General features: G+C 40.5%; 1 protein-coding gene across 1 annotated transcript in view; it reads left to right on the top strand.

Moving 5' to 3' along the window:
• Window positions 1-2,665: 2,665 nt before the first annotated feature.
• The window catches only part of TMEFF2 (transmembrane protein with EGF like and two follistatin like domains 2), a 221,561-nt gene continuing 210,355 nt past the window's right edge, over window positions 2,666-13,871 (top strand). Inside the window, exons 1-2 of the mRNA XM_006207290.4 lie at window positions 2,666-4,032; window positions 6,433-6,542. Of these exons, the coding sequence (XP_006207352.1) occupies window positions 3,861-4,032; window positions 6,433-6,542 (282 nt within the window). The 5' untranslated portion in view covers window positions 2,666-3,860. The remainder of the gene's footprint in view (window positions 4,033-6,432; window positions 6,543-13,871) is intronic.

A 13,871-nucleotide genomic window follows, 5' to 3' on the forward strand; every position in this document is an offset into this window, starting at 1 on the left:
ATTCTCAGTTAAAAAAATCAACCAGGAATGAAGTTGACGTCTCTGAAACATTGTCAATAGTGCTTGATCTACAAATTAAACACTTAATGTTCAATACATTTATTACTTACTGATAATAGATGTATTTTATGTTAATAAATTATCAATAAAAGCTGAATATTTATCTTAAATTATTCTTGTTCTGGAATAAGTTCTCCCTCCCCCATTCAAGCTCTGAGCAATCTCATACTTCTTAATGATGTCCTTTCCATGTGGGGAAAACAACTTTAAAAAAAAAATCTTTTCTGGAAAAAATCTTATGTGCTATTTCTACCTAAAAATATGACAACTTGACTTTATCCCTTCTAAGTCAATTCTAGAGCGTGTATGCCACAAATAAACTGATTTAGCTCAGGATATTGAAAGCAAATATTGTGCAGTATTTTCAAATAAGAGATTTTATAAATTCATGATATGATTGAATTATATTACTAGTAATCATATAATACACAATGCAAAGTACAATTCATAGAGCTAGTTTTAAATTCAATTCTAATAAGTAAACAGATTTGACTCTGCTGGGGGGAAAGCTGAAGCACTAATCCAATCACTAATCTAATCTTCATTGCCATAAAAATTAAGGCCCGTCTACTTCCTTGGTACTAATGACGAGGCTAAATAATGCATATATTTTTATTTATGTATTCAATAATATGATGCTCTGTTCAGTGAATGATGTTCTTCTGCCACTTGGTGGTGCTTGCCAGTTTCAGAATTTGTTTCTTGGTGGCACTGTAACACTGAGTACAAAGTAAGCGGAACAAAATCACAGCATTCCTACTGGAAAGGCTTTGCTTCAAACTGTTTAATAATTTAAAGAACCTCTGTGGAAGCTACAGCATTCGTTAACCAGTCACAACCAGTAATTAACTCCTTTGGAGTTTTAAGTTACTTTGGGTGAAATGTCTTAGGAAGAGTACATATTATTAGAAAGCATGCCAAAAATTTACTTAGCAGAGAATTCAATAACAGTTTTACTTGGCTAAGAGGTTCCGTAAAATTCTACTTCTGTAGCCAAGCACTGATACCCTAGCAGGTCCTGTTTCATTATCATAATTCCTGTGTAAACACTTTTAAGGACTTTGCCTTTAGTTCCAAGCATGGCTTACTTTCGTAAGCCTGATTAGTTACCACCCCAGCCTTGCTATGGAAAATGACATGTCCTCACTTTGAACTCCGGAGTTGTTAAATCTTGATCTACATTAAGCGTGTATTTATGTTGCCCTCGCTGCTGAGAGAGTGCGGCAGAAAGACATCTCTGATTCCTTGTTTTTGCAATATCGTCTGGCAGCTCTATCTAATGGGCATTCTGTTTCCTTAAAGAATTTAGCTGCGCTGTCTAGAAGCCGATTTTCTGATGCCTCCAACGTCTAGTCAAATTGATCTGTTTTAATGGAGTCTTCGTCGGTGAGGAGCGAGATGCCACCGACTAGAATGCTTGGATCTGCTGCTTAATTGCCAGGAGCGAGAGACACTGAGATTTCAGAGATTTAGAAATCTTTGGAAGTGGGCGGGGTGGGGGGGGTGGAATCTCGGGGCGGAGGCGGAGATGTAAGATAAAGGGATGGGTTTCACACAGAAAAAAAAAAAAAGAGATTTCTTTGAGGTACTGAGGTGCTGCACGATCACACCTCTCAAGGGAGAAGTTAAAAAGCAAGGAAGTGGGAGGAGGTTGGAGGTTAAAGTACTTAGAAGGATAGCTCGGGTACAATTTGTTTTTCTGGTCGTGTCTGCAAAGGACAGATAGCCCCTGTTTGCAAAGTGTATTGGTGCCTCTTTTAAGTGATTGGGAATGGACCCTAATGGCCTGAGATGCTATCATATAATGCTCTTCTAAATTCAGGAGACACAGTGAAGGGAGAAAGGCAAGATTTAAAAAGAAGCGAGAGAGAGAGAGAGAGAGAGAGAGAGAGAGAGAGAGAGAGATGAGGACTCTTGAAATGGAAGAAAGAGAAAGAAAGGAAAAGAGAGAAAGATGAAGGAAAGAAGGGAGGAAGGATGAGAGGAAGAGAGAGAGAAGGGAGGGTAAGGAAAAAGAAGGGGGAAAAAATCCTGAATCACTGAGCAATCACACAGAATAGAAAATACTGAATAATCACACACAAAAAAGAAAACTCATCCAAAACACTGCAATAACGACCCGGGTCACAAGAGAAAGATGCTCTTCTCCGTGTCCTGAGAAGCTCTGGGTCCCATTACTAGGGACTAAAACACCATTAGGCTAAAGAGTGTCTAACTGCGTGAAGAATGCAGCAGACGGAAGGCCGATCCCACTATGCGGCTTGCCGGGCGCTGGCTGGAGCCGAAAAGGAAAGGCGCAGAGCGCGAGACTTGCGGAGTTAGACCTTCTCGTCTCGCCCAGGTTCCTGGAGATCCAGCAGAGACCTGCGTAAAGCGCCCAAGGCCACTACCCGCGCTGCCCAAGGGAGCGGCTCTCCTCGGACGCCGCTTCCGGGCGGGTGCGCCCGGCAACCCACCGTGGCTGGTGCAGAGGAGCCTTCCCTTCCTCGCTCTGACTTGTCCCGACTAAACCTGACCTTCGAAACACATTTGCCCGCACCTTTCAGACAGCCACGCAAATAGGCTCCCGGCTGGAGAGGGACTAGCGTGCAAGGGAGAGGGCTTCAAACCTTCGTCTCCTCGGGCTGGGTCGGGGCTGTAGGGGTGCCAGGCAGGGGAGGAGAGAGAGACTGGGAGAGAAGGAAGCGGAGAGAGCCTGGAAGGCTGGCTGAGCCAGCTGGGCGAGCTGCCTCAGGTTCGCAGGCTCCTGTGGGAACTGCTGCTGCTTCCAGGCCAGCCAGAGCTGTTCTCACACCACCGCCTCTCACCCTCTCCTGCTTCCTGCTAGTCCCTAGAGAAACGTCCGTGGGCTCTCCGCGGCAACATTCCCAGCCCGTATCCCGTTACAGCCAGGCGGCGCGCTCCCGCACGCTGGAGCGCAGGGCGCCAGCAGGACGCCCTCTCCTCCGTGCCCGCTCTCCCCTCTCCGCCCTGCTGCGACCGCTCCTCGGCCACCTCCGCCCTCACCAGCTCCAGCTCCGAGAGACGCCACCCAGCCGTGGCTGGCGGTCGCAGCCGGGGGTCACGCACCAAAGAGGGGCGCTAGATAGGACCAGCTCTGGGTAGGGGGCGCCCTGGGGCGGAAAGTGAAAGGGCAGGTGGTGTTTAAAGGTCTGGGAGTCGTCCGTCCTGAGGCTCGCGCTTCTCATTTGAGCCATCTCGGCCTAGCCCCACTCGGGCCAGTGCCTGGTGAGCGAGCCCATCTGTGGCATCCGCCGTCGTCTCCTCCTTGCACCTCCTCGCCGACCCCTCCCTCTCGGGACCTGCATCCCGCTCCGCCAATCAGCGCTCGGCTGCTTCTTCCCACGTGATCCCGGGCGGGCTAAGGACCTGCTGCTTCCCAAACGCCAGAGGGATGCGGGCGGCAGAGCGCGAGAGGCGGCTGCTGGGCTGCGGGGCCCTTTGACTCTCCCTCCATCCAGCCTCCTTGGGCTCCTGTCCTCTGCTCTCCGGAGTCCGGTCTCCTCTTGCTGCCCTAGCTTGCCAGAGCCCTCTGCTTATGGCAGCAGCTTCCCGCGTCTTCCGCGCGGCTTCTCAGAGGAAGACCCTCTCGCTCCCGAGGCTGAGTCGGGTCACTGGATGTTGCTGAAACTCCGGAGATCATGCGCGGGTTTGGCTGCTGCTTCCTCGTTAGGTGCCACGACCACCGCCGCCGCTTCTGCTGCCACCGTCCGCGGGATGCTCAGTAGCCCGCTGTCTGGCCCCCGAGATCTTGTGTTCTTCGGAAGCCGTTTGCTGCTGCAGAGTTGCGCGAACTAGTCATGGTGCTGTGGGAGTCCCCGCGGCAGTGCAGCAGCTGGACACTTTGCGAGGGCTTTTGCTGGCTGCTGCTGCTGCCGGTGATGCTACTTATCGTAGCCCGCCCGGTGAAGCTTGCAGCTTTCCCTACCTCCTTAAGTGACTGCCAAACGCCCACCGGCTGGAACTGCTCTGGTAAGTCCAGAACCCCAACCCTGGACCCCTTAACCCCGCAGGGGAAACGCGCGTTTCCAGTACAAATCAGCCTTTCCTAGTGCATCTCCCCAGCCCCTTGCCTCCAACGGCCCCAAACCCCTGAGACCACCAACCCCCCCCCCACCCACCTGGAGGAGAACAGAGAACTGTTTCAGGCTGCTGTGGAAGGGGGACGGGGGCCCTAGGGAGGACAGAAAGTGCAAGTGTAGGAACCTTTGCATCCTTGCTCTTAAACTGGAGCTGTGAAGATTTTAAAAAATATTACATGGGATGGTCTTGTGGATCCACTGAAAAGAGCATCAATCCTTAGGGAAACAAAAACAGAACCCTTTCTATCATTAAAGAAAAAAGTCTGGCTAAAACGAGCGAGAAATAAGTTTATGAGAAAGAACCAGTAAGAAAGCAATAAATCAGATGATGACTGCTGGGGAAACACTGATTCCTGGCAACAGTGCCACAGAGGGTGCACTGGTCTGGCACTAAAGACCAGGTTAAACAGATTCTAAAGGAGCTTCGGTTTCAAGAGATACAGTTTCTCTCTCTCTCTCCCTCTCTCTCTCTCTCTCTCTCTCTCTCTCTCTCTCTCTCACACACACACACACACACACACACACACACCTTCCTCTACTTGGCTGCAAAAGACGTCGTTTTTGCATCCCTGAGATGCCTTTCTCTTGCTTCCTCAAGCTCCTAGATGGTGGAAGGAAGTTGAGAAAAGAATCGTGCGGCGATCTCCCAGGCCGGGGTGGGCAAGAGCAAGGCCCGGCAGGCTCACGCGTAGGCGGGCAGAGGGTGGAACCGACCCCACTGGGCGCTGACTCCTCCATTTCTGGGCAGGCTTCCTTGGAGTGCGTCAGGCGCTTCTTGCTTGCTCGGATCCCTTCAGAGTCTGAACGAGAGAGCTTGGCAGGCTTTGCTCTACTGAAGCCTCCTAATTAAATAGGGCCCAAGGATGGAAGTTGCTGCACTCGTCCGAGCTAGCTTCGTATTTCAGTGTGATAGCCCGTAGTATAATGTACCGGGCGGGATTGTGGTATGATTTCATTGGCATTTTAAACTCCATTAACATGCCTAAGTATGTCTCCTAGGTCTGGTCTGTTCTAGTTTTGGCAAATGTGTATGTAATTATTCATTCTCTGTGTATATGATTCTGCTGAAGTTGAATCTAGCTCCGAATAAAGTGGCTTTCAGGGATGTTTGTGAGCAGAAGTGTATGGAACTTTGGAGAAGAGGAAATGACCAACTGTAACTTACAGGATGAAAGAATATGTAGTCCTGGGTAGTTAGTGAAGTAAATTTCACAAGGAAAATTATTATGTATCATTGTAGTTTGTGCTTTTTGAAGACAAGTTGAGCGTTGCAACCCTATTAGACTGGGGTCAATATATTGCCTTTGTTCTGTTTTTGGCAGTTTCTAAATTCGGCATTTTTATGAAACTCAACACGTTTTCTTTAACTTATTTGTGGCTCCTGTCTGCATGTATGTTATTTTAGAAAGACTAAGTTCCGTTTTGCAGGTGCCTAATCACTTTTTAGGTGCTTTATCATAGGAATATTAAGCAATCTGCAAAATCAATTGTTTGAAATGTTGATAGCTTTATAGCCCAACATGACTAGTTTGTTTCATCCCTAACTATGGTACTGTTTTAGGAAACAACTAACTTAAATATGAAATTGGGGTTGGCAACCAAGAAACTTATTGGTGCCAGATATCTTACAGGGATCTGCAAAAACTAAAGAAAATAAACTGGCTTTCCAGGCAGATTGTCAAGAACCTGGCACTCACCCCCCTCCACCTCTGTTAACTTGGAGGTGATCAATCTTCATTTGAGCCAGACAGACCATCAGAGAAAACACTGTGCCTGTTTATCTTTATTATTGGGGCTTTGTTTCCTCTTTGTCTGGAAAAATTCCAAATATGGGGTTATTCCAGGCCTTAAAGCGAAAGAATGAGTAAAGATGGAGCAATGGTAAAATGGCATTCAGAGACCATCATCAGCCCTTTTCTAAAATGTAGAGTTTGGGGGCCATAAACTATAGTCTACTCAATGAGAAAAAATAAGTAAGCTAAGAAACCAGTGTTAAATCCTCATTCACCACTGCCAGTATTAACCCAAGCTAAAATAAAACAGCATCATCAAAAAAGAGCATTAAAAGACAGTTGACTAAAAAAGAAATGTGAAAAAAAGAAACAAATATTAATCATTTAATTAGACTTTTTTTAGGGTATCAGTAAAGAATGACCTTGCAGTACAGCGGTGGTTGTCGGAATTAAAATTTAGGGCAATTCTTTTAAAGCTTCAAGATATTTCTTTGTTGTTGTTGTTGTTCAATTCTTCAAAATTTTTAAATGACTGGAGTGTTCTCTTTAAATTTGAGGCTATGATGACAGAGAAAATGATCTCTTCCTCTGTGACACCAACACCTGTAAATTTGACGGGGAATGTTTAAGGATTGGAGACACTGTGACTTGCGTCTGTCAGTTCAAGGTAAGAGTTCTGTTTGCATCTTCCAATTCGTTAATGAGACTACAAAGCAGAGATCTTCCTTTACAGCCCATCACTTGGCAATTTATAGCTGTGCAAGCTAAAAGGAAAGCTGGCAACAAACAAAAGTACTGGCAGCAGAGCCAACTGATGTCAAAAAGACCATCGCTTTTTGGAGAAGTGTAGATGCCATGGTTATAAATGCCGCTGGAGGTAGAGTGCTTCAGGTTGTTCTTTTGGTGTGCCAAAGGAAAATTATGTTTCTGTGCCCCTTCTAATGTGCATTTTACAAGTCAGCTACTGGGGGTAATAGTCGAAATCATTGGTAGATAAGAAGTGTGGATTTCTACTTTGGTTATTTCTATTGGTGCTCTGATCTTTTGATCATATTGCTCTGTTTTAATGGTCTTGGGTTTTATTATCCTGGTAATCTGGTTAAGTTTTTAGATGAACTCTTTATGAATGAGACTTCAAAACTACCGTGCTCGTTCGGAAATCATGGCATTTATTAATATATGTCAACTTTTCATGGATACCACAGTCACTTACAACTGACTCTCTCAGGAATCTGAAAGAGTGCAAATAGCCACAAGTCATTTTATAAACATGAGAAAGATGTGTTTTGCCTCATGTTAAAAAAATAAATAAAAATTAAAAGAAAGATTGCAGCAGTGGTATCATCAAAAGTAAATTATTAGTATTTATTAAAGGTGGAACTCTCAATGTCATTATTATAGTCATCATCTAACAAATGCTTTCTACCATGTAAATGATAAACCTTTTTTCTCTCAATATATTTATGTAATTCAAATATTAGAGATGCTGCACTGATATCTTATATTCACCTCTGAGTGTTATTGAATTACTTTTTAAAATACACATGAAATATAACATAAGGGTCAACCAGGAAATATTTGCATAAATGAAACTATATTCCTGGGATCAGGGAAAACTTTTCCAAGACTATAAGCAAAACTAAAAAAAAAAAAGTTTGAAAGGAGATAAAACGAATAAAACATTAGAACGCAAATACAGGTCTAAACTTTGTTACGGTACAGCTGTCTCTCAGCATCCATTGGAAATGGTTTCAGGATCACCACGAATACCCAAATCTAGATTCTCAAGTCCCTTTATATAAGATTATGTAAAGTTTGTATAAGATGCATGCACATCCTCCTGTACACTTTGTCATCTCTAGATTACTTATAATACAATGTAAATGCTATGTAATCAGTTGTAAATACAATGCAAATGCTATATAAATAGTTGCTGGTAAGTGGCAAATTCAAATTTTGCTTTTTGGAACTCTCTGGAATCGTTTTCCTAGAATATTTTCTATTCAAAGTTGGTTGAATCTGTGGATGTGGAACCCGCAGATTTGGAGGGCCAACTGTATGTAATATTTAGAATTGTTGGTGAAATTTAAATATTTCAGATTGAATTCAACCTCCCAGTGAGAGAGAGAAGGGAATTCACATTTAAATATAGTTTGAATAGCTTATAGATAAGCTAAAAACTTCTGGGACATCATTTTTTCTTTCTAAGAAAAGCAATAAACAACTGGTATTTGTCAAGTGCACCACCACCTGGTGGGTAAGCATTGCTGTGCCCATGCTTCAGTCTTTCTTAGACCATAGTCTAGTGTTGGGAACATTAATACGTATTTAATATGCATGCAACACCACCTTCTAAGGTCTCCAGCCACACTGAACAATGTAATTATGTTCTTTCAAGGAGCAACTCGAGAGAGACAGAGCATAAAAACTCTCTAAGTCATACTTCCCCCAAACACTAACTAAAGGGAAATTACAGTTAGCTAAGTCATTAATTAAAAAGCCCCAGGATTTTGTGGATGTTTTTCCCCTTTCAGTTTGTAATTCCCCCAAATTTGTCTTCTTTTCATAACCACAGGTAGACATAAGAAGTGAACTCAAACAGTATAAAATGAACCAAGGAAAATGTTCCACAAATGGAAAGCCATAATCATAACAAGATTTTGCCAACAGAGAAAAAAAAGAGGAGTTCATAAAACTCTAAATGAATGCATGTTACTGAAAGGAAATGTATAAGTTTCTTATTAAAGAAATTGTGTTCAGTTTTCAGCTTCCACAAAGGGTTTTGGTAAATCTTTTATCAACAGAGATATTTATTTTTTTCATACATTGGTCAGCCAGTTACATTTGTCATTAATTTAAATAATTGTTGAATGGAATAGATTAGGGGAGGGCAATGAATGCAAATTTGAATAAGAAACTAAAATGTAAATTTCCGCTTCCTAATGCCTGTAGCATTTGAAATGTACTACTAGATTACTATTGCTATTAGTCTGTGCTTTGCAATAGTTGTCAGTCTGTCAGAAGGAAATAAGCATTTCCCTAGTGGAAAATTTTAGAGTTTACACATACTGGGAATATTGAGTGGCTGAATTAACTTCAAGTTCAAAGAAAATGTACAAGTTGTGCAAAGAATTAAGAGATAAGACATTTTTATGTTAGGAGTATCTTGACTCAGTACTTTCCAATGAATTTGAGATTTTCTTTGCCCAGTATCTGATGAAAAGGGAGATGTCCTGAAAATCTGTTTTCCTATATACTATTCTAAACTAGCTGAGTTCATCTACTCTCTGTTTCTCCTGCTTTCAGGTACAAACCCAAATTTTTATATTCAAAATGGGATGCAACTATGGTCTTCTTGGCAGAGAGATAAATTTCAAAGAGAAATAGGTGTATGTGTGTATAAACTATGTTTTTAAATTTGGATTATTATTGGAGCACTGAGGTGAACAAGTATTTATCTTCACCTCTCTTAAATGATTTAAAATAAACATCTACCCTTCAAACACATCATCTTATTTATTTTTCACAACTGTGTGAAATAATTATTTTCTCCTCCTTTTACAGATGAGGAAAATAAAACCCATAAATGTAAATAACTTACTGTTAATTGATGATCCTAAAGCAAGAACCTAGGTCCTTTGACATCAAATCTCACTTTTTTCTAGGACATTATTCATGCAAATAAAAATATGAGTCACAAGAACAAAAGCACCAACTTCTTGTAGACAACTCTTACATCAAAAGTAGTACAGCTAATTCTTGGGTGATGATACGAGTTCCAGAAATGGCCTGCAACCTCATGCATTCTACCTTTCTATCTGCATACAAAATGGTATGCTGCCCATTATGATAAATCAGTTATGGGGATGAAAATTTAGAGACAGTCGATGGATGAAGGTATGGATGGATGGAAAGAGGAAAGAAGAAAGAAGAAAATAAGACCTATGTGCAGCTATTCATAGATAGCACTCGTCATGTCAATGAATATGTAATGATCAGTTATCACTTTATAGTTTCAAAATATGATGATGCCTTATGTTTTTCAGGTATCATTCAATTTGAATGTGAAATATTTTAATTTAATAAGCCATGCTTTAGATCTGCAGTTGTTCCAGTTACTAGGACTGCATAACAAATTGCCCAGAACTTAGTGGCTCAAAACAATGAACATTTATTTAACTCATGAATCTGAAGTTGGACAGGGCTTTATGGAGACAGCTCATCCCTGCTCCCATTGGCATTAGCTGAGCAGCGGAGGGAACTCAAAAGGCTTGGTGTGTACTTCTCTCGGGGCTCTCCCTAGTGTATTGGACTATCAGCTGGGGACCTGGGTCCTTCTCCATGTGGGTCTCTCTGTTTGAACTGGCTTGGGCTTCCTCATAGCACAGTGGCTGGATTCCAAGGGCAAGCATCCAGAGAGAGAGAGAGAGAGAGAGACAGAGAGAGAGCCAGGTAGAAGCTGTATCCTTTAATGATCTAGTCTCAGAAGTCACGCAGAGTCACTGTTGCCACAGTCACAGTCCTGCCCACTCTTTTCAAATCATAAAAATTTTCCATATGGAGAAATACAGTCACAGAGAAGTAAAAGTTACCTCTGGAATGATCAAAAGATTGGGACATATGCAGGATTTTTATCTTTTTTCTTTTTTGGAAGAGAAACATGACATATCCTAAGCCATTATTCCGAAGCCTTTGACAACTGGGAATATAACAGAATTCACTTAACATCTGTGGAGAGCCTTCTCCATGCCAGATTCCATGGAAGGTGCCGACAATATATAAAATATAAGTTATGCATCACTTCTAGATGCTGAAATCTCAGTGAAAAGAAATCTTTATTAACCAAACAAGCAATAAATCACATGAGAAACTTCTCCCATAAATTTTTGGTTCATTTGTAACAAAATGAATTCCATATATCTTAGAGCATCAAGTCATTGAATCCACTCATTGACACGTTGCTGCTTTCTTAAGCAATGTGGGCATTTTGGAACAAAATCATTCACTGAAAAACACATATTTGGAAAATAAACTTTAGATTTTTAAAACATCTGAATAAAAACAGAATCACTTTTCCCTGGAGAGGAAGTTTGGACAACACATACATTTATGAGCTTAACCATCTGGGCCCGAGTCTTGATTTTTCTCTTACCAGCCAACTATGTGGCCTTTAGCATGTCACTGAACATCTGAATCTATCCCTCCATCTGAAACTGAGCAGTATCACGATTAGCACTAAAAAATTATTTCCAATAACTTGGCATATTTTGACATAGTAGTTAGCTTACTTTTATACTTAGGGTTACCCTATTTTCCTTTATTTTTCTAATTTTAGACATGCATGCTTTAGTGTCGATGTTAGATGGTAACTCTGCTAGTTGAAATACATATCATGAAAGGCAAATAATTTCTATTTCTTTTTATAAGTGAGTATTCCAAACCGTTTTAAAACATGACTCTGTTAATCCTCCCAAATGCCCCAGTTAACCAATTTAAATGGGGAAACTAAGCTATAAGCATGTTAGATATCTCATTGTTGAGGGATATATCCAAGGTCTTACACCGAGGCAGTGAGAGGAACGGGAGAATCTAGGACCAGACTGCCAGTCTTGAGCCTTAATGATTTAGAGTATGCTTCCTCTGTGTGTTATTCATTTTAATGAGTGCAAGTCATGGTGCTAAGGGCCAAAAACATCGTGCTGATAATCTACAGTTAAGCTCTTTTCAACTCTGTACAAATCTCCCTTTTGGCTTGTGCATGGAACTTGGCAGTGCTGTTTTTAGCACTGTTCACATTTGGCTTACTGCATCCCTCAGAAGTGGCATATGAGCACTTTATCAGTTTATTCGATATTTTAAGATGCATATCAGCATTGTGTACTAGCACTTGACAGAGATCATAAATACTTCCCACCCCTCACTCCCCATCTACTGACTACATCTGAGTAATCTGCAGAAATAAATGAGAAGGATAGAGAGGGAAATTCTAGGGATTAGAGAGGAGAAAATGTGGACCCAATAATCTACACACTAAGTATTGACTGTAACCAGGGTTGGAGATGGAGATTTAAAGGTAACCCAGGACAAGAATGCTAGGACCCAAGCATGAGATGTTAACTAGCCCAGCCATTCACACTAATATGATTCTCTTCTGCCTAGTGAAAGGCTCAGTAAGTCTACTGACTATAATACTTTACCAGCTGTTCACTTCTTTCCGGTCTCTCTTCCATATTCTCAGATACTATTGTAGCGTTAGTGGGTCCTCATAAATACTCCCTACATTCTCCTGTCCCTGGTCCTGAAGATAGCACATTTATCAAGCATTTATCCACCTACCCGCCTCCTGGCCATTGTTCTGACATGAGTACCACCTCCATTTATTGGGTATCCCTTCAGTACTGCTTGTTGGAAAATTCAACTCTTTACTGACATTTTTCTATTGCCTTTTTTTCAGTAATGATAAAGATGTTCAATTTTATGTAGGTCAATTTTCAGATAAATATTTTGGAAAGCTTGTGGAAGGCAGCCCTTACACAGGTATCACCTGGTTAGAAGTGAATTTGAATTGCCTGTTAAATTAAAGATCCTTATGAGTGAAATGTTCCTATCAAAGTAGTTTTTAGAATATAATAATATAGATTGACTGAGTCTGGGAGGTGTCACTGTGGAAAGGAATTATTATATAGAACCTTCCAGAATGTCTACATTAGAAATTGTAGTAATAAAGAAGATTTTTAAAATATATCATATTTACAATGTTTCATATTTAAAATATTTAAATCATTTTGATCATACTTAAATAATTTCTAGACAGATATGAGTTAGTATCTATATCACCTTGTTAGCAATTATAGTGATTGTAATCTGAGTGTCATACAATTTGAATTTACTATTGGGAGAATAATATATCACTATTAGTAAAAAATTATATTTAGGTTTTTCAATAATAGATGCAAAGTAAGACTCATTAAACTTTCATTTCAGGGAACATTGTCTTATACCATTAAAAAATGGTTACGATGTTAAGCCGTTATTACATAACGGTAAAGAGCAAGAGATAAATGGTTGATTGGGAAGAAGAAAGTACAAATATTCTAAGAAAATGCACAGTAAGAAAATAAATCTCAGGTTTTTGTCATCAGATTTTAACCATATTGAGAATTTGCTCCTATTTTTGTGTAAATCCTTGAGCTAGATTTAACTTATGTTAGAATTTTAGATTTATTATCATATATATTAAAGCCCTAGCCATCTCAGTAAATCATTGGTTTATTTTACATCTGTTATAAATTTGTAGTACATCAAAAATCCAAATATTTTAATAAGAAGTAGAAAACAGAAAAGTGTTTTCACATCCATGTGTATGTGTGATTTGCTTTACTTTGTTTCTCTGGCATGAGAGTATTTATAAATAATCATCTTGATCATTACATTTGTTATAATTAAACAATGTAGCACATCACTCATTGTAATCGTGAGATAATCACATCACTGCTTTAATTAGCAGGTATAGAACACAGCCAAGTATCTCTAATGCCTTAGAGTGTGATTATATTATGATGAGTATACCTTGTAGGTTGCCTAATTTCCATTGTAAAATGTGTACATTTTGTAATGAGGTTGTTTTCAAAATGAACTTTTCTCTTTATGAAATATATATTAATAGTCATACTTTTGAATAGTCAATCAAGTTTACATATAGTTCAGTAGTTGTTGACTTTTTTCCTGTATTTCATAGTCTCTTGTTTCTTTCTACGCTGTATCTGCATCAGGATCCAATGGTCTAAAGACATATAAAAAATTAATTAGTAATCCAAACGTCTTATACATATATTTATAAATTTGTAAAGATTCAGATTCAACAGGGAAAATACATTCTAAGGAGTAACTCTGTGGCATTTCAGCTATATACTTCTGCTCCATAGATAGACATTACCTAATTTTGAATAGCTTAAATGTTGCAGGATGTCCTGATTTTTCCCACCACACCAGATGG

This window comes from Vicugna pacos, chromosome 5 (assembly GCF_048564905.1).
Source record: "Vicugna pacos chromosome 5, VicPac4, whole genome shotgun sequence".
Classification (NCBI taxonomy): domain Eukaryota; kingdom Metazoa; phylum Chordata; class Mammalia; order Artiodactyla; family Camelidae; genus Vicugna; species Vicugna pacos.